The sequence below is a fragment of the Bos taurus genome, chromosome 4 (genome assembly GCF_002263795.3).
Source record: "Bos taurus isolate L1 Dominette 01449 registration number 42190680 breed Hereford chromosome 4, ARS-UCD2.0, whole genome shotgun sequence".
Classification (NCBI taxonomy): Eukaryota; Metazoa; Chordata; class Mammalia; order Artiodactyla; family Bovidae; genus Bos; species Bos taurus.
This window is the reverse complement of record NC_037331.1, coordinates 16,067,522-16,092,327: the sequence shown is the minus strand read 5'-3', so window position 1 is coordinate 16,092,327 and position 24,806 is coordinate 16,067,522. Positions and strand designations below refer to the sequence as shown.

General features: G+C 35.6%; 1 protein-coding gene across 4 annotated transcripts in view; it reads right to left on the bottom strand.

Annotated features, from left to right (window-relative positions):
* The window catches only part of GLCCI1 (glucocorticoid induced 1), a 106,765-nt gene that overhangs the window by 65,889 nt on the left and 16,070 nt on the right, over positions 1-24,806 (bottom strand). For all 4 annotated transcript variants that reach the window (XM_024990990.2, XM_059885796.1, XM_024990991.2 and 1 more), the window contains exon 2: positions 10,772-10,923. In XM_024990990.2, the coding sequence (XP_024846758.1) occupies positions 10,772-10,923 (152 nt within the window). The remainder of the gene's footprint in view (positions 1-10,771; positions 10,924-24,806) is intronic.

Sequence of the window (24,806 nt, the reverse complement as noted above, 5' to 3'; positions counted from 1 at the left end):
CCCCTTTCCAGTTGTGAAATAAGAGTGCCACGGCCAATATCCAAACATCCACCTATTTTTTCCCTCTGCTAGTAAATGTAAGTAATGTGAAATGCAGGCTGGATGACTCACAAGCCGGAATCCAGATTGCCGGGAGAAATATCAACAACCTCAGATATGCAGACAATACCCCTCTAATGGCAGAAAGCCAAGAGGAACTAAAGAGCCTTTTGATGATGCTGAAAGAGGAGAGTGAAACGAAAACCATGGTATCTGGTCCCATCACTTGATGGCAAATAGATGGTGAAAAAGTAGAAACAGTGACAGATTTTATTTTCTTGGGCTCCAAAATCAATGCAGACATTGACTGCAGTCACAAAATTAAAAGACGTTTGCTTCTTGGAAGCAAAGCTATGACAAACCTAGACAGCATATTAAAAAGGAGAGACATCACTTTGCTGACAAGGGTGCATGTAGTCAAAGCTATGGTTTTTATAGTAGTCATGTATGGATGTGAGAGTTGGACTATAATATAAAGAAGGCTGAGCACCAAAGAATTGATGCTTTCAAATTGTAGTGTTGGAAAAGAAGACTCTTGAGAGTCCCCTGGACTGCAAGGAGATCAAACTAGTCAATCCTAAAAGATATCAACCCCGAATACTCATGGGAAGGACTAAAGCTGAAGCTCCAATACTTTGGCCACCTGACACCAAGAGCAGACTCACTGGAAAAGATCCTGATGCTGGGAAGGATTGAGGACAAGAGGAGCAGAGGATAAGATGGTTGGATGGTATCACTGTCTCAATGGACATGAGTCTGAGTGAACCCCGGGAGATAGTGAAGGACAGGGAAGCCTGGTGTCCTGAAGTTCATGCGGCTGCAAAGAGTTGGATATGACTTAGCAACTGAACAACACTAACTTATTGACACTTAATACACCAGTCATTATACTTAGCATTTAAATTCATTGACCCAAATTAACCCTTACAACAATCCTGTGAGGTAGAATACTCCATTAATAAACGAGGAAACAGGCAAAGTGGTGATCTGCCCAAAATTACAAAGCTAAAATGCTAGAGCCAAGATTCAAAATCAAGTCATAGTACTTAGTCACAGTACTCTGTGACAGCCTAGATGGGTGGGATGTGGTGGGATGTGGTGGGGCAGAGGTTCAAGAGGGAGGAACCACATGTATACCTGTGGCTGGTTCACGCTGATGTACGGCAGACACCAACACAACGTTGTAAAGCAACTGCTGCTACTGTTCAGCTGCCACGCCACGTCTAACTCTCTATGACCCCACGGACCGAGGATGCCAGGCCTCCTACTCCATCTCCTGGAGATGGCCCACGTTCATGTCCATTGAATCAGTGACGTCAGCCAACCATCTTATCCTCTGTCGCCCTCTTACCTTTCTTTTTCGTATTTTTGTAAAATTTTCAATTGTAAAGCAGTTATCCTCCAATTAAAAATAAAATTAAAAAATACACAAAAAAGACAATTCCAACTCTAAGTTTTAACAACAACAAAAACCCAAGCTATCAGGTTCCCAAACCACAGCTCCTGGCCAATGAAAATGAGTTTACAATGTTAATTTATATCATAAAAAGGTTATATTCAGGGAAAAATATTAATCAAGACATTGAATATTCAGTAACAATAAACAATATCAACCATAAGAAAGACATAACAGATATACATCTTTAAAACATCTGTATTATCATCTTTAAGGCAATGACCACTGGAAACAGAAATCAACAAAATTTTAACAACATCCAGCTCATGATAGAACAGACAGACATAAAGGGGGCTATATGGAAATTGAGTAATATAATTAATATGGTTGAATTAATATGTAATGAGGGATTCCCAGGTGGCACTAGGTGCTAAAGAGCTCTCCTGCCAATGCAGGTGATGAGAGGGTCATGGGTTCAATCCCTGGGTCAGGAAGATCTCCTGGTGGAGTGCATGGCAACCCACTTTAGTATTCTTGCCTGGACAATCCCATGGACAGAGGAGCCTAACAGGCTATAGTCCATAGGGCTGCAAAGAGTCGGACATAACTGAAGCAACTTAGCACGCATGCCAATATGTCATGAATTCTTTATCTAAAAGACTGTATCCTCATTTTCAAATACAGAGAAGTAAGAAAAAATAAATCATATATTAAGCCACATGGAAAATCAGTGAAGTTTCCAAAAACCTATTCGTCTATACTATAATGCAATAAAACTAGAAATTGAATTTTTATTAGGAAAAGAAACTTTGACCATTTAGAAGTTTAAAACAAAGCAAACAAAAACTCTCATATTTTAAACAGGATATCAAAACTGAAATTGCATAATCTCTTGAAAATACAAATAATGGAAACATACGAGCCAAAGTTGAGCTCAGAAGGTAAATCTTGGCATAAAATGCATAAAACATTTATATTACTAAACAGTAAGTATCATGAATAAAAAAATTAAGCATTAATCTTCAGAATCCAGAAAAAGAACACTGCATATGCCAGGAAGGTAGAAGAAAGGCAAAAACAAATCAAAGTCAGAGGGCAAGGAACGCAAAAAAAGAAAAACAGGAAAATAAATTCAACACCTTAAAAAATTTAATATATAACCTAGTAAATTGAATTACTCGAACACAAATATATACAATATTAAAAATGAGAACAGAGAAATAACTGCAGATAAACAAAAAGTTGAAAGAATTATAGAAAAGTACTTTGTGAAACTATGAAAATACACTTGAAAATTTGGATCAACTAGATTATATTCTAGGAAAACAAATGAAAAAACTGAACAAAAGAGACAGAAATCAAAAGAAACTAACAGCCATGGAATAAACTGAGATTTACTAAAGAGCTATAATCCAAACGCATACTAGTCTGCTTCACAGGGGAAATTCTTTCAGATTCAAGCAACAGATAACAGAGATGAAATTTACACCATGCCAGAACAGAAAGGAAATCTCGCAAAATCTTTTTTATGAAGCAAATGTAACACAGAAATCTAAGGATTACACTATAGAAAGAAAAAGTTTCAGGCCTCATTTCTCAATATTGAAACAAATATAGTTAAACACTTCAGTTGCTACTGTATATTTTAAACAACTCCATAAATGAATAGTATTCATTTCAGAAGTGTAACTATGATCAATTAACTCACCAAATTATAGGTTATGAGTTAAAACAACCTTCATTTCAAAGATGAAATGGCATTTCACACCTAATGAATCATTCTTGATTTAAAGAAAACAATTAGTAACATATGCATGTATGTTTGATGTCAGTCTTGTCAAAGTGAGTGCGCTAGCTTTTTTTTAAATTGAGGTATAACTGACATATGACATTATGTTTTGGGTATACAATATAATTCAATATTTGTATATATTGCTGAATGGTCACCACAATAGTGAAATCTGCCACCATACATAGTTACAGAAAGCTTTTTCCTTGTGATGAGACCTTTTAAGATTTTCTTTCTTAGCAACTTTCAAATATACAATGAAGTATTGTCAAGTATACATACCATACTGTGAATTATATCCCCATGACTTTAGTACTAGAAGTTTGTGCTTTCTGACTCCCTTCACCCATTTTAACTACCCCTAACTCCCTCCACCCTAGCAACTACCAATCTGTTCTCTGTATCTAGGAGACAGTAGATTTTTGTTTTTGATTCCATGTATGAGTGATAAGATAAAGTATTTGTCTTTATCTGACTTATTTCACTTAGTATAACACCCTCAGGGTCCATCCATGGTGTCACAAATGGCAAGATTTCCTTCTTTTTTATGGCTGAATAATAGTATTTTTTATCTATTCATTTTCTTGATCCATTCATCTATCAACGGACAGTTAGACTGCATCCCTATCTTGGTTAAGTAATTCCATAATGAACATGAGGGTGCCTATGCTTTTTTCAAGCTAATGTTTTCATTTCTTTTGGATAAATGCCCAGAAATTGAACTGCTAAATCATATAGTAGTTCTATTTTTAAATTTTTTGAGGAAACGCTATGCTGTTTTCTGTAGTAACTGCACCAATTTACATTCCTACAAACAGGACAAGAATTCCCTTTTCTCTACATTCTCACCAACACTTGTTATCTCTTGTGTTTCTGATAACAGATTTTCTTGAAGTATGAGGTGATAGTTCATCATGTATTTGATTTGCATTTCCCTGATGATTAGTGACATTGAGCATCTTTTCTTTGTCTGGTAGCCATCTGTACGTCTTTGAAAGAATGTCTATTCAGGTCTTCTGCCTGTTTTTTTAGATTGTTTTGCTATTGAGCTGTCTGAGTTCTTTATATATCTTGGATATAAACCCTTTATAGGATATATAATTTGCAAATATTTTTTCCCATTTAGTTGTTCAGTTGCTAAATTGTGTCCAGCTCTTTGTGACCAGGCTTCCCATTTAGTAGGCCACCTTATATTTTGTCTATGGCCTCCTGTGATGTGCAGAAGCTTTTTAGTTTGATGTTGTTCTGCTTGTTTATTTTTTCTTTTATTGTCTTCATTTTAAGTTTTAAATCCAAAAAAATCATCACCAAGACTCATGTCAAGGAGCTTACCACCTACGTTTTCTTTTAGGATTTCAATGACTTCAGATCTTATATTCAAGTCCTTAATCTTTTTTTTTTAACTTTGTTGAATATCATCAATTATTGGGTCTTTTACTTTCTTCAACTAGTTGCTTGAACCTAATACACAGAGGAAAAAAATGCCAAATGATGCTTTTGAAAAACAGGTCTTACATTTTTTTTAATTGAAGTATAGTTTGATTTATAATATGGCATTAGTTTCACATGTGCAGCAAAGTGATCCATACACACATACATACATACGTGTTCTTTTTCCAATGCTTTTCCCTTATAGGTTACTACAGATATTGAATATAGTTCCCTGTGGTATACAGTAAGACCGTGTTTATCTATGTTATACATAGTAGTTTGTATCTGTTAATCCCAAAGTCCTCATTTCTCTCTCTCCCCCTTTCCTCTTTTGTAATCACTAGTTTGTTTTCTATGTCTTTGAGTCAATTTCTGTTTTATAAATTCATTCGTATCATTTTTTTAGAGTCTACGTAAGTGATATCATAATATTTGTCTTTTATCAGACTCACTTTACTTAGTATGATAATTTCTATGTATATCCATACTGCTACAAATGACAATGTTTAATTCTCCTTTATGGCTAAGTAATATTCCATTATATAACAGACAGCACATCTTCTTCATGTGTTGATGGCCACAGGTTGCTCCATGTTTTGGCTCTTGTAAATAGTGCTGCTATGAACATTGGGTGCATGTATCTTTTTGATTTAAGAGTTTTTGTCTTTTCTGGATATATGCCCAGGATTAGGATTGTGGGCTCATATGGTAGCTCTATTTTTAGTTTTTTAAGGAACCTCCATACTGTTTTTCATAGTGGCTGTACTAATTTACATTCCCATTAACAGTGTAGGAGGGTTTCCTTTTCTCCACACCCTCTCCAAGATTTATTATTTATAGACTTTTTGATGACAGCTTTTCTGACTGGTGTGAAGTGATAACTCATCATCATTTTGATTTGCAATTCTCTAATAATTAGCAATGATGAGCATCTTTTCATGTGCCTGTTGGCCATCTGTATGTCTTCTTTGGAGAAATGTCTAGTTAGCTGTCCTGCCCATTTTTTGACTGAGTTGGTTTTTGATATTAAGCTGTCAGAACTGTTTGTGTATTTTGGAAATTAAGCCCATCTGTGTCAGTTGCATCATTTGCAAATATTTTATCCCATTCCATAGGTTGTCTTTTCATTTTCTTTATGGTTTCCTTTGCTGTGCAAAACCTTTAAGTTTGATTAGCTCCCATTTGTTTACTTCTGCTTTTAATTCTTTTGCCTTGAGAGAGACTGACCTAAGAAAACACTGGTAGTATGATCTATGTCACAGAATACGGAACAATTTATGTCACAGAATGTTTGCCTATATTCTCTTCTGAGAGTTTTACTCTTTTTTTCTTTTTTGGCCCTGCTGGCTCTTTGTTGCAGCACACGGGCTTTCTCTGGTTGTGGTACGCAGGCTAAGTTGCCCAGTGGTATGTGGGATCTTGATTACTTCATTAGGGAAGGAGCCTCCACATCCCCTGAATTGCAAGGTGGATTCTTAGTCACTGGACCACCAGGGAAGTCCCTCTCCTAGGAGTTTTACGGCATCACATCTTTATTTAAGTCTTTAAGCCATTTTGAGTTTATTTCTGTGTATGTTGTGAAGGTGTGTTCCAACTTCATTGATTTATATGTGGCTGGCCAGCTTTCCCACAACCACTTGCTAAAGAGACTGTCTTTTCTCCACTGAATATTCTTGCCTCTTGTGTCAAAGATTAATTGACTGTAGGTTTGTGGGTTTATTTCTGGGCTCTCTATTCTGTTCCATTGATACATATACCTGTTTGGGGGCCAATACCACACTTTTTTTTATTCCTACAGCATTGCAGTATTGCCTGAAATCTGGGAGGTTATGCATACAGCTTTATTCTTTTTCTTCAGGATTGCTTTGGCAATTCTAAGTCCTTTGTGGTCTCATAAATTTCGGTATTATTCATTATAGTTCTGTGAAAAATGTCATGGGTAATTTGAAATGGATCACATTAAATCTGTAGATTGCTTTGGGTAGTATGGCCATTTTAACAATATTAATTCTTCCAATCCAAGAACGAGGGATACCTAAACATCTTTTAGATGTCAATATTTATATTCTATATATTAAAGTTAAGTTGTATGTTAGAATGCACAAAGTGTATGCTTGTATAAGTTCTAATAAATATAATATATCCACCCTTGTAACCAAACCTCTGTCAAGATATACAACAATTCTACTATCCCAGAAAGTTCTCTCACTTTGGGCCTTGATTTGAACACAAGATTTGTCTCTAAAGTCCATAGTCTTTTTCATACTATGCAACTTCTTTTAAAAGGGCCCAATGTGCAAATATATTAAACAATAAGAATTCTATTTCTAACCATCAAATTATTAAGGTAGCTGAAATATGGAAAAATGAAAGGTGGGAAATACTTGAGATTCCCTCCACTAAAGTCAGACAGCCTAGGTATTTAATATCTGTAGCAAACAGACTGCACCACTTTCTCTTTACTAATTTCCACTAAATAAATAAAAACAATCTTCTTCCTTCCCCAAGAGTTAAAGAATTAATAATAACCATCTCCTATGTTCATCTCTTATATCTTCAATTAAACTAAAAATGCTCAGGGCAAGACCATTTCTTACACATGTGAGGCAAGCACTGCACACTTGAGTGATTACTATGGAAGGCAGTGAGGAACTGGAGAAAACATACAACCTTTGGAATCAGCCAAATCTGGATTCAAATCTCTTCATATTTATTAGCTATATAACAAGTTACTAAACTTCTCTAAGCCTCAGTACGAGGCCTGTATTTTGCCTTCCTATCAACGTCTGGCTTCTCAAATAGACAATCTATAGGAAGACCCAGGCGACAGAAGGCCCTACCTTGGACCTCAAGCTTTTGGGGGAACTGCTGTGGCGCTCTTCCAGCCATGCCTCTTCCCAAAGGGTGAAGAGACCCTGGGGCCAGAAGGGCATACACATCATGAGTCCACATCTCTGCCATCAACTTTGCTCTGGGTAACCTAGACTCATGAGTTCGTTGTTCAAACCACGCCAGATCTGATTTCCAGGGTCTACAAAGACCTACTCCTGGTCTCACTCCCTGAGAAAGTATATATGGAGCATGAAGGCGAAGACTAGGGGGTTGACACATACGCATAAAGCCATCCCTCAGAGTATAGAATGGTGTGAGTGACAGGAAGGGTTCAGGCTCAGAGGGTAGGGTGGGCTCAGCATCAGGCAGACACATTCTGGCATTCAACTCTGAAAAATCCAAGACTTCATTCAAACATGAACCTCAAGGTCTATAAGAAGGTTTATATATCAAGAATGAATGGATAGAACAGATTTTATGTACCAGTTTGTTAATTTAATTTAGTATGTATATGGTATGTAGGTGTACATTTTGTATTTGCTCCAGACTCTGCAAATGTTCCAAATGGGCCTGTCTGTATCTACTGCTAATAACCTGTGTATTGCATATTCACTTTCAAGTAGTTAGTCACTCAGTTGTGTCCTACTCTTTGCAGCCCCATGGACTGTAGCCTACCAGGCTACTCTGTCCATGGAATTCTCCAGGCAAGAATACTGGAGTGGGTAGCCAGTCACTTCTCTAGGGGATCTCCCTGACCCAGGGATCGAACCCAAGTCTCCTGCATTGTAGGCAGATTCTTTACCACTGAGCCACCAGGGAAGCCCATTCACTTTCAAATATTATCCTATTTAGTCATCCAACATTATCACGAGTTAGGTTTCATTCATCCCACTGCACAGGTAAAGAAACAGATATGGTTAAGAAACCTACCCAGCTCCTTTTTCTGTTATCTCCATATCACTCTCTTCTTAACTCCCAAGTATCCTCCCCTCTTAGCATATTATCAGTATTTCACTCTCCAAGACAATATGTATGCCCCTAATCCCTATATCTAGTGCTTATGTTCTATGACCTCAGGACAGTACCTAATACTGTTAATAATCTTTTCTTTTTTAAAACAAGTTTCCCTTTGGTGTGTAAGGCTACACTATTTTAGTTTTCTCTAAGCTTTTGCTTTTTTTCTGTTTCCTCTTCTTTCTCAGAATTTTGGTGAAGAATGAGTAAGATAATGTTTTTGGAGACTGTCAGCATCAAGCATATATATTCAACAAAAGATAGGATTTCTTTTTAATATAAAAAGAATACCTACCATTTTTAGGTATAGTGTCAATTACTCTACTAGGTGATACACACACACACACTATTCCATTTATCCTAAAACCCCTAGAAAATTGAAGTTTAGATCAGCTGACAAATTAACCTGTATTAGAAACCTGGCTCCAGCACTTTCTAGCTTTATGATACTGAGTAAGTCACTTAACTTCCCTGAATTTCTGCTTTTCCATTGTGTAATTTTATAATGTCCTTATAAATGAATTAAATGAGAATGACACACAGATATAAAAACACAAAGTACATGGTAAATAGTCAGTAAATGTTAACTTTCTTCTCATTGCTACCAGGTGAATACATTAATTTTTTATCCTTCCCTTTTGTGCATTTCTAAAAACTGAGTCCTTGATCTCTTGACCTTCTTTCTTTTTATAGTCTATGCCTATACTCTATCACACTTCTGAGTCCAGCTCCTCCAGAAAGATAGTTTTGAATTATCCATGACCATGTCTAAGGGTCCAGGCCCACATCCCAGGGCCTACTGTATCAAACTGCTCTTTTTCCTCATAAAGAGTGGAAAGCAAAAGACTTGGTATGGGAGACATAAAATATTACACAGACAAAACTGATAGGATGGATGATAAAAAAGCTAATTCCATGGTTTCAAGCTTGCCTGAGAAAATTACAAAACTGGAGAAGATTTCCATAGATCATAAATCATGTCCAAAATTCCCCTTTCCCTCATTCTTCAGACATGAAACTCTAATCCTTTTTTTCCCTCATCCACAAGGCCAGAAATGTTCCCATTCCTCTGAATTCCCTTACATTTAAATGCTCCATTCAGCTAATACCTAATTATACTCTGTCTTCTATTACCAATTTTCTTGCATTTAAATCTTATCTTCCCAACTATGCTGTAAGTTCCTTAAGGCCAACAGCCATCTCTCATACTCTTAGTACTTCTTCATAATGCTGATGACTAATGCTATACAGATATGGTCAGGAATTCAGAAACCATATATTAGGATGTTTTCAGATATTTTCCTGCCATGGAAGGAAAACTTTTCAAATCAAAAGCTTCGGAAATCTTCCACAAATAGGGAAAGTGTGACAAACAGAAAATTTTCTACTTCTTTCTCGAGGATTTCAGTTTTGGTTTTAAACAGGAAAAAAATCCTTTAACATAAACTTCCTTAGCCATGTATTAATGTTTTATAAATTATTTCCAATAACTGCACAAGGTTTTCTTCAAAAATTACTTATGCCAGCATACCTTTGAGATACTGCAGGTTCAGTTCCAGATCACCACAATAAAGCAAGTCACACAAAATTTTTGGTTTTCAAGTGCATACAAAAATTATGGTTATTCTATTACTATCATCTATTAAATGTTCAACAGGATTACATCTTAAAAAAACAATGTACATACTGTAATTAAAAACACTTCATTGCTAAAAAATGCTAACCATCATCTGAACCTTCAGCAAGTCATAATCCTTTTACAACAGTATCAATAAAGATCACTGGTGATGGATCACCATAATACATATAATAATAAAAAAAAATTGAAATGTTGAAAGAATTGACAGAATCTGACAGAGAGACATGAAGTGAGCAAATGCTGTTGGAAAAACTGATGCTGACAGACTTGCTCGGTTGAAGACTGCCGAAAACACTGAATTTGTATTAAAAAAGGCAGTATCTGAGAAGCATAATAATATGAGATATGCCTGTATTTTCTAATATAGTTACTAGTCATTATATTAATTTCTGTAGGAAAGTTAATTCTTAAAACTGTAAGCCTCAAAAATCACTAATACAGACTGATGTGTTACTTATTAAATACTAAATAATTCAAAAACCCAGGTGATAAAAGTTTTTAGTTTAAAGTTTATTAAAGATATCATTTTCTTTGATATATTTAATAATTGGGAAAATTTGATTAAACTACATTTTTACTGTGATCAAAATAGAAGAACTATAGGGTAATGAAACTGATTTGCTTATTTTACCTGAGTAGCTTTATCTTTCATGCATGAAGGGTAATGAACATGAGGATCCCGTGGCCACTGTCCTGTGAGATAAGGTCCTGTTATGGTATCCAGGGAAGAGGTTCGCCTTATTGTGCTAGAGGTTCGAACTTGCTGAGATTTGGGCCTGTCCACTATAAAAAGTGAAGGAAAAAAGACATTAGTCATAAGAATAAAGTGAAACTTAAAATTATTTAAACTTCATAGTTTGTAAAATACCATCCTGCCAATTGTCCCCACAATGTATATTTACCCTAAAAGCCATCCTGTATGAGCTGATGAAATTTATAGACCAAAGGGAAATACATTCACGTATTAAATTTTGCATATACTGTCACACCCTACAAAGCTCATTCATTTTAGAGACCTATTCTTAACCCTCTATATCATCTCCACTGCCATTATTTTAATTACGACTTCATCATGTCTCAACTAAACTGCCAGTTTCCTAACTGCTATCTCTGAATCCACACTAACTTTATCTTACAGGGCCACCTCCCTCCACTGCTAAAAAAACTGCCATGGTTTATTCAGTCTTTCACTTAAAGTCCATTATTTTTCACAGTTCAGCTCCCATATACCTCAATACGTAATGTCTTGCTACCACCACTCCTCCATAAACCTCTGCTAACTACTAAGAACCATAACAACTACTAATAAACTCCAATTTCCCAAGTGTGAAGTACTCGCTTCTCTGCCTCTATACTTTTTCTATCATCTCCTGCATCTAAAATATTCCCCTTCTCTGTACACTTGGCAAAAACTTATCTTCAAGACCAGCTCAGGTGTCACACTGCCTCTGTGAAACCTTTCCCAATGCCCTTCTTTTCTTCATCTCTGTCCTTCTTAAAGATATACACACTCTCCTCTGCTTGCATAAAGCCCTAAATTTGTCCTTCCTTCCTGACCAGAGGGTAAGTTTGGTCCCTACAGATTGAAAAGGAGTTGATACTCAATACTTAGAAATGAATTTATTCAAGGCTCCACGTGCACAAAAAATCATGTATACAGAATCTTATTTTAATTGTTTCCTCCTTAATGGATGAAGAATTTGAAGCCCAGAGGGATAAAATTAAATTGTCCAATGAAACAGAACTGCTAATAAGTGACAGAGGTAAAAAGGAACCAAGATCTCCGGACATTCTACACCGTTCAGTCAATCTACTATAATGATCTGTTTTACCTCTGATGCAAACAGAGATGATCATACTGAACTCTATAGTTTCTTTACAATGAAAATATAAAAGATTTTTCATGTATGCATCTCAAATGTGCATACTATAATAAAATCCAGTGGATTACAAGTATCCAAGGCTTAGTCTTATTCAGTTATATTTCACATCAAAGAAAATGCCTTGCACATTACAGAGGGTCAAGAAACATTTGTTACTGAATATTGTCCTTTATTCTTCTGAAAACAAAACACAAAATTGTTTTCCTTTTTTTAAAAATCAGAAGACAAAAGGAAATGCAGCATACTGTGAACTGTCACATTATTCACACACAGTCATCCTCAGTTCTGTAGGGGACTGGCTCTTCGTTCAGTCAGATCAGTTCAGTTCAGTCGCTCAGTCGTGTCCAACTCTTTGCGACCCCATGACTCACACTCAGTCACGTCCAACTCTCTGCCACGGCATGGACTGCAGCACGCTTCCCTATCCTTCACCTTCTCTTAGAGCTTGCTCAAACTCATGTCCGTTGAGTCTAGGACTCTCATGAATACCAGAATCTGAGAAAGCTCAAGTCTCTTACAGTTGGTCTTCCACCTCCCTGGGGTCCACCTCGTTGGACACAGAGGGCTGGAGAGCCAAACTGAATCTTACAACTGCAGTTCTGATTTCTTCTTTGAACCAAGAGTGTTAGAGAAGATCTGGAAATTACCAGGTTTCCTACCTATCTTTATTACTTAGCTCTCATTTTATTTTATGATAAGCAAAGTCTAGGATAATCTATTTCTACTGTTTGGAATCACCTGAAATTTTATTTGTGACCAAAAATCACAGTCAATCTTTATAAATATTTCATCAGTCATGGAGAGCATGTATTTTCTGTTTTCAGCATACAGTTCTTTTTCTTATATACTAACTGAAATAAAAATACAGAATATAGTAATAAAATAGAACCATGATCTGTCACATATTTAGAGAACTACTCCAAAACTTCTAAACTACTATTGAGATATGAAAATTCTCTTTATCTCTTATAATTTTTATCATTTAAATTTAGTTCTGGGGGCTTCCCTGGTGGTGCAGTGGTTAGGACTCTTGCACTTCCACTGCAGGGGCATGGGTTCAATCCTGGTGGTTGGGGAACTAAGATCCCACAAGCTGTGCTGAGTGGCCAGAAAAAAAAAAATTTTATAGAAATTTAGTTCTGTATAATTTGGTTACATATTGATCCATGACATTATTATTAAGACATATGCTTTACCATTATAGTCTGTTCCATTTATTTTTACTTTTAAACTCTATCAAATTTAATTTTATCCCCCCTCTATGCTTTCTTTCTATTATACTGTATCTGGTATGCCTGTTCTTTTACTTTCCATTTCTTTCAATCGTGCTATTTAGGTAACACTCTTGTATACTGTATATAATTAGGCTTTTGAAAAAACTTTATAGTAAGTCTTCTTCCTGAAAAACATATGTTCATCCCACTTATATTTATTATTTATTGTTATAACAAGTCTGATTAAATCTGTAACTCTTTCATGGAACTTTTTCTTTCTCTTAGAATGCTTCCTTGCTATTTGTTTTCTATGACTTACTTTTTATTTCTTTTTCTCCTCCTTATCTCGCCCCCTACCATAAGCAATTCAGAAGACATGCAGACAGTTTTTAGTTCAACTACCAGGAGCTATTTCTATTAATTCTTTTTAAAAAATGTGGTTATAAAAGCAATACGTACAAATTTTAGCAACTTTAGGAAGCAGAGAAAGTTAACACCTCTCATAATCTGATTTATAATAATTTATTTAAAAAATTTTTAAATTACGTTCTCTCCACCAAGAAGAAACAAGGACAAAAACAGATTATCCCTTGAAAAAGAACCATTTTTAGCAATAAAAAAGGCCTACATAAAGGTCAGCTACAACCAGAAAATGGAAAGCCACTATATATGAAGAACTTGTGTCCCAACTTTAAGCCACATGCTAGCCTTCTCAGTTATTCAACTGACTGTCTTGGTATCACAGTGTTTGTAAGTAACAACTATTTCACTTAATAATGGCTCAAAGCACAAGAGTAGTGATGCTGGCAACCCGCTATGCCGAACAGATACTGTAAAGCGCTCCCTTGAAGTGAAAATGTGACAGTTCTCAGCTTAATAAAGGAAGGAAAAAAATATTAAATGCTCAGGTTACTAAGATCTATGGTAAGAACAAATCTTTTATCTGTGAAATTGTGAAGAATGAAAAATAAATTTAGTTTCTTCTGCTGTTGCACCTCAAACTGCAAAAGAGCCACAGTGTGTGATAAATACTTAGTTAAGATGGAAAAGGCATTAGGCATTATATTTGTATGAGGTATTTTGAGAGAGAGCCCATGCTCACATAACTTTTATTACAATATATTTAAAAAAATGTTTAATCTGGCTTCACTGGGTCTTAGCTGTGGCACGTGGGATGTTTGGTATTTGCTGTGGCATGGCAGGATATTTGGTTGCAGCATGTGGGATCTAGTCTCCTGACCAGGGATCGAACCCAGGCCCCTTGCATTGGCCCAATAGGGAAGTCCCCATAACAGTATATTCTTACAACTTTTATTTTATTATTGTTTTTGTTAATCTCTTAACTGTGCCTAACTTATAAGCTTTACACACATACAGGAAAAATACAGGATATACAGGATATAATAGTATCTGCAGGTTTAGGCTCAACAGAGGTCCTGATATGTGTCCCCTGTGGATAAGGGCGGTCTATCCATTTATATAGGCAACATAATAAATTGTTTATTTCATGATTACAGCTGTGATTAGAATTATGTATTTAGTTTTGAACTGGGTGATCACAACATTTCTCAACTAATTATTACAAAATTACCTCAACTCAAGTAAATCAAACAAGAGGACACCTATCCACTAGAAACATACATTAGTATATTTAATCTTTAAATTTACAAGCACTTAAATAATAAAATTTAATTAAAATTAATAATAAAATTGCTAAAATAAATATTCTAAAGTATGAAAAAAAATAAATACTTACTATCATTACTTAAGCTAAACGGGCATCAGAAAAATAGTAACTTCATATGTGGTGAAACCAGGTAATTACCACCACTGATTAAAACTTGATGAATGTCTACTACATGGAAAGTACTGTTTGACGTACCAAGGAGAATGACAAAATAAATTTTATATTCTCCTCAAGGAATTTACATTCTGGTTGAGGGAGATATAATATGTAGAATTAAGCTATAATATAAAGTAGTATTTTATGGCACATGCACACCAGTGAAGGACAAGAAGGCACACAAGGCAAAAAACAGGTAACAGACAGCTAGAGTGGTGTGCCCTAACCACATCAAAGGCAGCTGTCAAGTAGTAGGATACAATATTGTAAAGTTAAAAAATAAATCAAAAAAAAAAGACTCTTAACATGCCACTTGTAGTCCTGTTGCTAACATCTCCTACTTAAATATTTGAGGGTAAAATGCAGAGTAAGTAAATTCAGCAATAAAATACGATGGTTGGAAAAAAATCACATCTGTTTCCAGTACCATCATATTAGGACCAGAAGATGACTACTCATGCAGCATTCTGTAAAATGATGTCCTCATTATAATCCATCTACAGGTTATATTAGGTATCCCTGGTGACTCAGACAGTAAAGAATCTGCCTGCAGTGCAGGAGACCTGGGTTCAATCCCTGGGTTGGGAAGATCCCCTAGTGAAGGGAATGGCAACCCACTTCAGTACTCTTGCCTGGAGAATCCCACGGACAGAAGAGCCTGATGTGTTGCAGAGCTGGACAGACGGAGTGACTAACATACACAACACACACACACACACAGGCTGTACTATCCCTCTCCTCTTATCTTCCCTGAGGATGGAGCAGTGTAGGCCTGGGGTTCCTCTGGGATACCTGCTGAGGATTGTACAAAAGAATTATTGCTTTCTAACAGCCAATTGGAAATTTAAGGCGACTTGATCGTAGTATAATAGGTTTAAATGCAAGAAGCTGTATTAGAAACTCTGAATCCAAATAGCATACAAGGCATTGTTCTAAACAGGCAAAAGACACTTAAAGTCTAACTGCCAGAGAACTGTAATATGATTTTAGATTAATTAGTTAGTTCCCAACAATTTTTTATTTAGAGGCAATACCTGAAGATTGACTGACTAGTGGGTTTGGAAATCTGATGTATTAAGAAACTAATCTGAAGTAGAAAATTAACGAAGTTAAGTGCAATTTCTACAAATTAAAAAAAAATTGTTGTTAGAAACTTTAAGAACTTTAGCTACAGAGTAACATGAAACAAGCCACCACACATTCTAAACCAACCTCACCAGGTGATAAAAAGGATGCAATATTTTTGAGTGCCATAATGTAGCCATACAGAATGTACACTAATACACATAATAAAAAATGCTCACATTCTTTTCTTAAAACTTTAACATACTTTAACGTTTTCATAGGTTCAGTCTGCATAAGTAAATAAAAAGTAAAAATTGTTGATTCTCTGTGTTTAGCTCTCAATAGATTATAAGCCAAGCTTTCTATTAACACTGATGTTACAAGCAAAACACATCTAAACTTAAAGAAAGCATTTCAGTGACCACTTATTTAAACCTTCTGAAAAAGACCTACTGTTCCTTCAACTGCTGTGTAAGGACTATAACTCTGTGAAACTTTGATATTGTAACACCACCACCAAGAATGAACTGCTTCTTTCTTTATTCAAAACCCAACATTGATTACAACTGTAAAGAATCCTCAAGTCATACAATTCAGCAGAATGCTTAAGATAACTGAGTAACAAGTACCAATTTTTCCAGATCTTTCTACACAGAACTCATATTAAATTACTAGTTTTACACATATATACCACATTAACAATGTTAGTCAATAGTATCAAAACACAAGTGTGTAAAACCTTTTTATCCTTTAACAGTTATATTCAAAAAGAAGGAGCCATTAAATCCCATAGTGTGTGTGTGTGTGCGCATGCGCGTACACACACACACAAGCCTTAAATCACCTAGTATTGAATAGAAAAATGTAAGGCAATTTTAGTTATGCCCCATGCAACATCTGGGCATGTCTGAGAAGTAACAGCAAGAGCTTTCTAGAAATTAGATCTTGGGAGATCCCTAGAACATAAAGGTACAAAGCCCTCAGGCACAGGTGAAACTAAGCAACAGATCTCAAAGATGGGAGCCTGAGATGTGGCTTTCTGTCTAAGCATCACCAGGCAGCTTGTTAAAAATGCAGGTTACTGGACCATAGTCCCAGATAGTCGAATGTAGTAATCAGATGGACCAGGTATTAACATATTTTTTAAACCAAACCAGATTGATTCAAAAGCATCCTCAGGCTTGGGAACCATGGAGGTCCTGAAGTAGAGTTTCTCAGAGTGTTGGACATTTGCTAGGAATGCTCATACCAGGCCCAATTTGTTGTCAACAATGTGAGACTCTCTGCTAGTGAGACCAGAAAATTCTGAATTTTTAATAAGCATGTGATCTAATGCTACTAAAAACTTAGGAACTTATGTCTAAAGGATTGGGACTAGATCCTTTAGAGTTGCAGCTGCTCAAAAAAAAAAAAATTTTTGTTGACTATAAATCTACTCCATTTACAGGCACTGAAAGTCTGAATATAAATCCAAGAAAATATCCTGCTGTAAAAATAGTCAACCAATTCTTTAAAATCTGCACCTAGCAGCTTACCTTTTAGAATCTAGTACATTTAAACTTTTAGTCATCTCCTTCAAAAGGTCACTTTCTAAACTGAGTGCCAGTCATGAAAATAAGAACCTTCAAATCTAAACACAGAGCACTCCAGGCAGAATGCTTAGGAACACTAGAAAGATGAGATAACTGACAAAAAGCAATACAGCTTCTTTGGAAAGACTGCCTCCCACCCAAACAGGGTATTTTGCATAGAAATAAAAGTTAACTACAATAAAATTCACTTCCCCAAAAAATACAAGAAATTCTGAAAAAATAAACTAAGTAGGTTCCTTTCTATAAAGTGCTAAGGAAAAATTAAATAAAATATATAAACAAAATTTAGATTTTAATCATTAACCTGAATAAAGAATTTAAGCTTAACTCTCAAAATATGGCAATATTTTATAGCTAGTTTATTTAAAAGCTTTATCTTTTAACAGAAAAGCAGTGAGTTTTTATGATGTCTAAATTAGCTTCTTCATATTATAATTTCAGTCCTCATCACTGAAATCAAAATAACAAAATCATGAAGCAGAGCCTGAATATAAGACATTGTTTTTTCTTCAACTTCAAAATAATCTGAAATGATACAGATCCTAGTGATCAAGAATAACCAAAAGTAGATGCAGGTAGGGAATATTCCTTCTATTGGTTCACTGAGCTTAAGCATGAACTACTACAGGTCTATTCTGTTAATAGAGATTTGCTTCAGTATTTCTACAATGACAGCTCCTTCCTTGAAAGTTATAGTTTTAAATTTATTAACACTGTCAAAAAGTGTCTCTTTGACCATACTTTATCCAGCTCCTCTAAACTCTTCCCAGTTAGGCCCTAATTGTAGGCTTCTGTATTTAGCTCTGAATTGTCCTACTTTAGCAAGTATCCTACGATGTCAGTTTAACCAGAATCCCCCACCCTCAACATTGATCACCCTCGATACGTGATCAGGCTCCTCATTTCCACCAGCTCCCATGTAGTATCTTGCTGCCCTGGCCTGTCTTCAGTAATCCTTTTCAGATCTGTTTAGCCAAGATCCCCCTTATTTGGATGTTTCCTTCCAAACCACTCCAGTACTCTTGCCTGGAAAATCCCATGGACTGAGAAGCCTGGTGGGCTACAGTCCATGGGGTCGCAAAGAGTCGGACACGACTGAGCGACTTCACTTCACTTTTCCTCTTAGTAATTTTTCATCTATTCACCCCCATCCTTCTTCTTAGCCAGATATACAGCCTCACTTTTTCTACCTGTATTTTGAGTTTGAGCCCAATTTCTCTGTATTTACTTCTGGTTATTCTCTCTGCATTGCAGTGGTGCCTACACCTATCCCAATAGTCTCCTTGAAAGTAGTCTGCTTTACTATTCTTTAAAAAGTGTCATGAAAAAAAAAATAAAAAGTGTCATGAACAGTTTTTTCTTAAACATCACTACCAACATTGTGAGTAATTTTCCTCCTTACCTCACAGTTACAGAGAGCAATTTCCAAAATAAATCCCACTACCCCCCAAAAAAAGAGCAATTTAAAGAATTATATAAGAATAAAAAATGTAGAAAAGAGGAGATTGGTATACCTCTCTAGCCAATCTAATGCATATTAATACTGATCATCTAGCAGAATTATTGTTAGATTCAGCTTTCTAAAATCGGCACTGTCTAGGCACTTCACAAATGGCCTTCTTGCATAACATATAAGAAGATGGAAAGTAAGCCAAATACATGGGCCATATAAAATCATCAAAATCAAATGAACTTCCGATAACAGACAGGAAGGACACCAGATCTGAATGTGCTATCTGAACTAAAACTAAAGGGCAAAAACTAAAGCCCTCTCAGTGTGAGTAGTTTCTGAAACACTAATCAACCAGACCTGGAATCCTGCCACAGAAGCAATCTAGAAAATATGCTGAAATGACCATCTGGCTGCCCTGCAGAAATCTGGAAAGGAACCAGTCAAGAAGCTGACAAGAGAAACAAACATGCGTCTGACCCAATGAGGCCTGACACCTGTAACCTGAGGTCTGTCAAGAAAAACAAACAGGAGAATGGAGTCAAGCAGCCATTTAGGAATGATTCTCCAGGTTACAGCTCACTCAAATTTGTGTCAAATGATACATAAGTTGAGATAAGACATTTGGAGGAAGGCCTTCAGCCTATTTTCAAAGAAAATTCAAGAGAGTGTCTTTTTGTATTAAGGCTGTAAAGAAAACTTCACCAAGATGGTCATGAAGGCAGGTGACAAGCACTGGAAGAAATACACAACAAATTACGATGGAGTTCTGACATTTAGAATACATCTACAAAGAATTACGGGTATAGCAGCTGAGATGCTAAAGATTTTTAAGTTCATTTTTTTTCTGGTGGCAAAATGGTATTTCTTTAGGGAACCTCAGCAAAGTCATAATTAGCAGAAGAACATTCCATAAACTTTATGAACTTCCAATGAATTCAATTAATAGAGATTCCAAATATCCAAAATCTCACGTGACTAATGGGTTCAAATTTTAAAGAGACAATCACAAAGTATTAGCAACTATAAGATAATATAAGATGATCAAAGATGGAAATTAATATAATGAGAGGAAAGCAGATATTCCTTAACCGGAAGATGAAATGCTTCATAAAGTTTTGTTTCAAAGCACCTAACTTTCAGTTAAAGCCATGGTAGAGCTTAGAAAATTTTTAACCAAATAAGGCAGATCCACTATTATACCCCAATTAAAAATAAAAAACAAACTAACAAAAAAGATTACAGTACAATAAAGGCTACCAAATGGGCTGTATCTTTACCACAGTATGACATCCAATGTTAACTGATGAAACCCCCTGATTGAAAGTAGGGAAAGCTGTGATCTCATAGTTCAAAACATGCTAAAAATCTACTTTAATTAAATGTGAGAAGCAATGAAAAACCTCAAAATTAGAAACATTCAGAAATGATGTGTTTGCAGTCAAGGAAGATATGAAAAGAGAGGTGATCAAACTCAGGAAAGATTTAGAAATAAAAGAAAAACTTATTCTAGGAATGAAAACTTTAAGTTACAAGAAACAGAGTGGGTTAATGCATTGCCTAAGGTAGAAATAGAACATAACACAAATTTTAGAATTTAAAAAAAGAAAATTTAAATTTTAGAATTAAAAAAACTTTAAGAGACAATAGTTATTACGTAACATAAGCAAAACTGTCCAACATGTTTAGGAGGAGTCCTTGAAGAAGACCAAGGCAACAAAACAAAACATACTAAAAACTACAATTTAAGAAAACTCTCCTAGAATAAAAGATAACTTCAAACTACATACTGAAAGACCATACATGGATCTGAGAAAAATGATACAGCCAATACAGTCCATATCAAACACACTTTAATGAAGCTAGTGACCTTCAAGTATAACAAGCCATAGATTAAAAAAACTCAGTTCTTGCTACATAATATATGTAGAACTCAAGGAATATTGTTCCCATGAGTCTTTCCTGAAGAATCTACCAGAGAATAAGCTTCATACAACCAACAGCTTGGAAAGGAATTAACATGAAGACTGCTGGAATGTGTGAGCCATTCATGCAGTAATTTTCAAAGGAGAAAACAGCAGAATGCTCAGTATCTCTAAGGCAAGTCTTTCATCAGTACATGAAAGAAATAACCAGAGAAGGATTGCAAATTCATATGGTTATTCTCTCAGCACATCTGAATTTAAGACTTAAGAATTTCCAGAACATGTGATAACCAAATTAAAAATTTTATATAGCCATATTTATATTAAAAATTTTAATATTCCTCCAATATTTATTGCGTTGACTCAGAAAAATTAATACTAGCCCCAGAGAGGTATACTTTCTTCCTAGGTAACCTAGTAAAGAAATGAGCTCCTGCTCAATCTACTGAAGAACGAACTGAAATGGAGCATCCGTAGTCACTCCATTATTAGAATTTTTGCCCATCCCCTTCCTCTAGAGGTGGCAGTTACAGAGTCAAGTTTGAAAATACACCCTACAGAAGCCTGTAGCAAGAACCAGGAATGGATCAAGGAACAGGAATTCCTTTTATGGGGAAAAGTAGAATAATGGGCTGAGGTGCTTGGAGAGAGAAGCATTTGGAAAAAACAAGATGGAAAGTCTGAAGAGGACCTTCACCTCGCAAGGGGCTAAATCTAGAAGGACCTGCTTTTCGAAGGAACAAAAGCAAGCAGCCTCTTTCCACATCATCCTACTATCTATGGGACAAGTTAATAAAGAACAAAAAGTCCTAAAATAATTTTCAAGGCCAAGAAAAGAATTGACTATTAACATTATGGAATCAGGATCTTACCACTATTACAAAAGAACAATCAAGTTATACCATGAAAAACAAGGTATCTAGAAATCTGTATGACTCCTATAGTTCCTCTGATTCTGAAAAAGAACCTGCAAATGATCATCTTTCTCATCTCTTATTTGAATAAAGAATAATGACTAAATATGGCACAGAAAGCACAACAGTCTTCTAGGTAAGTAAATATCTCTTCTTAAATCTACACTGAAAATTTGCAGAATTCTAAATCCAAATATATTTTAACAACATACAATTTATAAATGAAAGTAAGATTCAAGCATTTAAGTCTTAAGTTTGAAACATTTTGTTTAGGTAATAAAAACTACAGATTAGCTCATAATAGCATGATAATAGCTCATAATAGCATAATAAGAGGGTAAATAGTTAACTCCATGGTTAAACATAGAAAAGATTAAGGAGAAAGGCTTAGGAAAAGAAAACTGTTTAGTTTCATTAAGATCTGACTGCTAGTCAACTTAATTTGCTGATGGTAGGCAAATTATAAACAGAAGGCTGTACTGCAATACATCTGGATGCCACTGATTTGCTTCATGAAAAAGAATCTAATTAAATCTACCCTACTAGTTGTATTTTTCCCTTCAAAAATTGTATTTTTCCCTGTGTTCCCAAATCCAGCCATGGTGAATACAGAACTAACTACACTTCTGTAGATGAAACCCAGAATCAGTAGGCTCAACAGAACGAAGGCTTCAGAAATAAGGAAACACAGATGTTTATTCTAGCATTTACTTTCATAAATATTGACATCAAAGAACCAAATATGTAGTATGAAGCAGTAGTTTATCCAAAATTGGATGCTTCATTAAAGCTGGAAATGGCCAAAAGCTGCAGGAAACATCCTGAAGGAAAAGGCCTTATATAAATGATACCTTTGTAGAAACCATGGAGTAAAACAGAACATGGTAAAAACTAGTTCTGTGTTTGCATACACAGAACACCTTCCACCTCAACAATTCTACAAATATTATGCATAGAAGGTTGCCAGGAAACGTTGCCAAGGACTGGGAGCAACTTCAGAAAAAACAGAATAAAACTACGAGTGGCATGACTAAGTGCAGGGAAAAGTGTCGAAAGTATTTTAGAAGAGCATCATGTTTTATTCCTCCAGAATAGACCCAAACTGGTAATTATAATCTTAGTCAAAAACAGTCTATTGATATTAGTGATTGAACTGTACTTAATCCAAAATGGCACTGCCCGGGAGCAACAAATGGACTGAAGTCACAAAGCTTCAGAGTTTGTTATTAGCATCTAAGTTAATTTTTTCCCTTAAATGATAAAAAGAACATTGTTCAAGAGCCCAAGAAATGAGGGCACAAATATCAGACTAGACTTTTTGGGTATAGCATGAGTCAATCATACCTACAATAGCTAGGGCATTTGTCATAAAAACCTGAGCAACACTTTAAGATGTACTAAAAAGATTCATCTCAACAAGGGAAGAAAACAAAACCACATTTTTGCCAATTATACAAAGGAGATGAGTCAACTGGATTTTTGCCCTTTTCCTCCATTCTTTCCTCCTTCACCTCTTAAGTATCTCCTGTGTAGTGTTTGAGGCAGGACAAGTACTGAACAATATATGTTCAAACATTACAAATAAAACCATTTTTCATGAATACGTCAAATCAATCATTTATCCCTCTCTCTTCCCCCATATTATATTTTAGCTATTTTACTTTCACTTAAGAATGAAATAAGAAAGTAAAACCTAACACAATTCACTAATCTGTTTAGTTTATACTTAAAACATAAACATATTTGCCAGAGGGTGGGCTCCTTTCCTAAAAATTAAGGCTGTCTCTTTTTTCTTTGTTTCTCTAACAACTGGCACAACTTCTCAAGTTTTGTTAAACCTGTGGATTTATTTCAGTTATACATTCTTTCCTTATTCTTAACGTAATAAATTACCCCAAAACTAAGATGGAACTCATTACCAAAGGACACTTTTTGGCAGGGCCTCAACAGAATGGCTCCTCTTTTTTTTTTTTTTAACATTCTGTATGTGGAGCTCATCTAAAATCATTGTGAATAGGGTGCAAGACGGCGACAAAAGGAACTTGAATTCAGATCCTATTATCATCCTGTTTTCAACATGTACATAAAAGGCTATGATCTCCATGCTTAGGTATTTCACAAGCAGGTCATTAGATTCATATAATAAAGAACTCTTCCATTTTCTGCATGCCCAAGAAAAGTAACAGTCATATAAAATAACAAGATCACTAAACTTAGTGCCCTCACAGGCACTCTGCGAGACCATGGACTGATTTCCACAAGGCTATCAATGCTTAAAATATCTCCAAACTTTTTCAAAAATGGTTACAAGGTCTTCAGTTAATAAAAATAAAATAACAAATTATATAAAAATAAATCCATTCCACCCAGATCACACAAGCTTGGTGTGTGAACTTCACGTAGGGTCTCCTGCATACTGACTGAGGCACTGACTACCATGAACCACATGTGCCTATGTGCTGGGTCACGGGAGGGAACAGTGACACTCCCAAAGTAAAATTCACCAGCTCCAGGAGAAGCAGTTGGCAGACCACATTTCTTTGAACTGTGAAGTGCAGCAAAGTTGCTAATGCTAGCAGCTACCATTTTTTTAAATTTGTGGCTTAGCACAATAAAAACTCAATGTATCTTCCTGGCTGACAGATGGCCTTCCATATAATCATTCATGGATTCTGACTTCCTTCATTTCATGGCTCCATCATTCCCCCAGGGCCTTGGTTAGACTCCTCTCCTAAATTCTTTGCATCCAGCTGGCAGATAAGGGAAGAGAAAGAATGAGG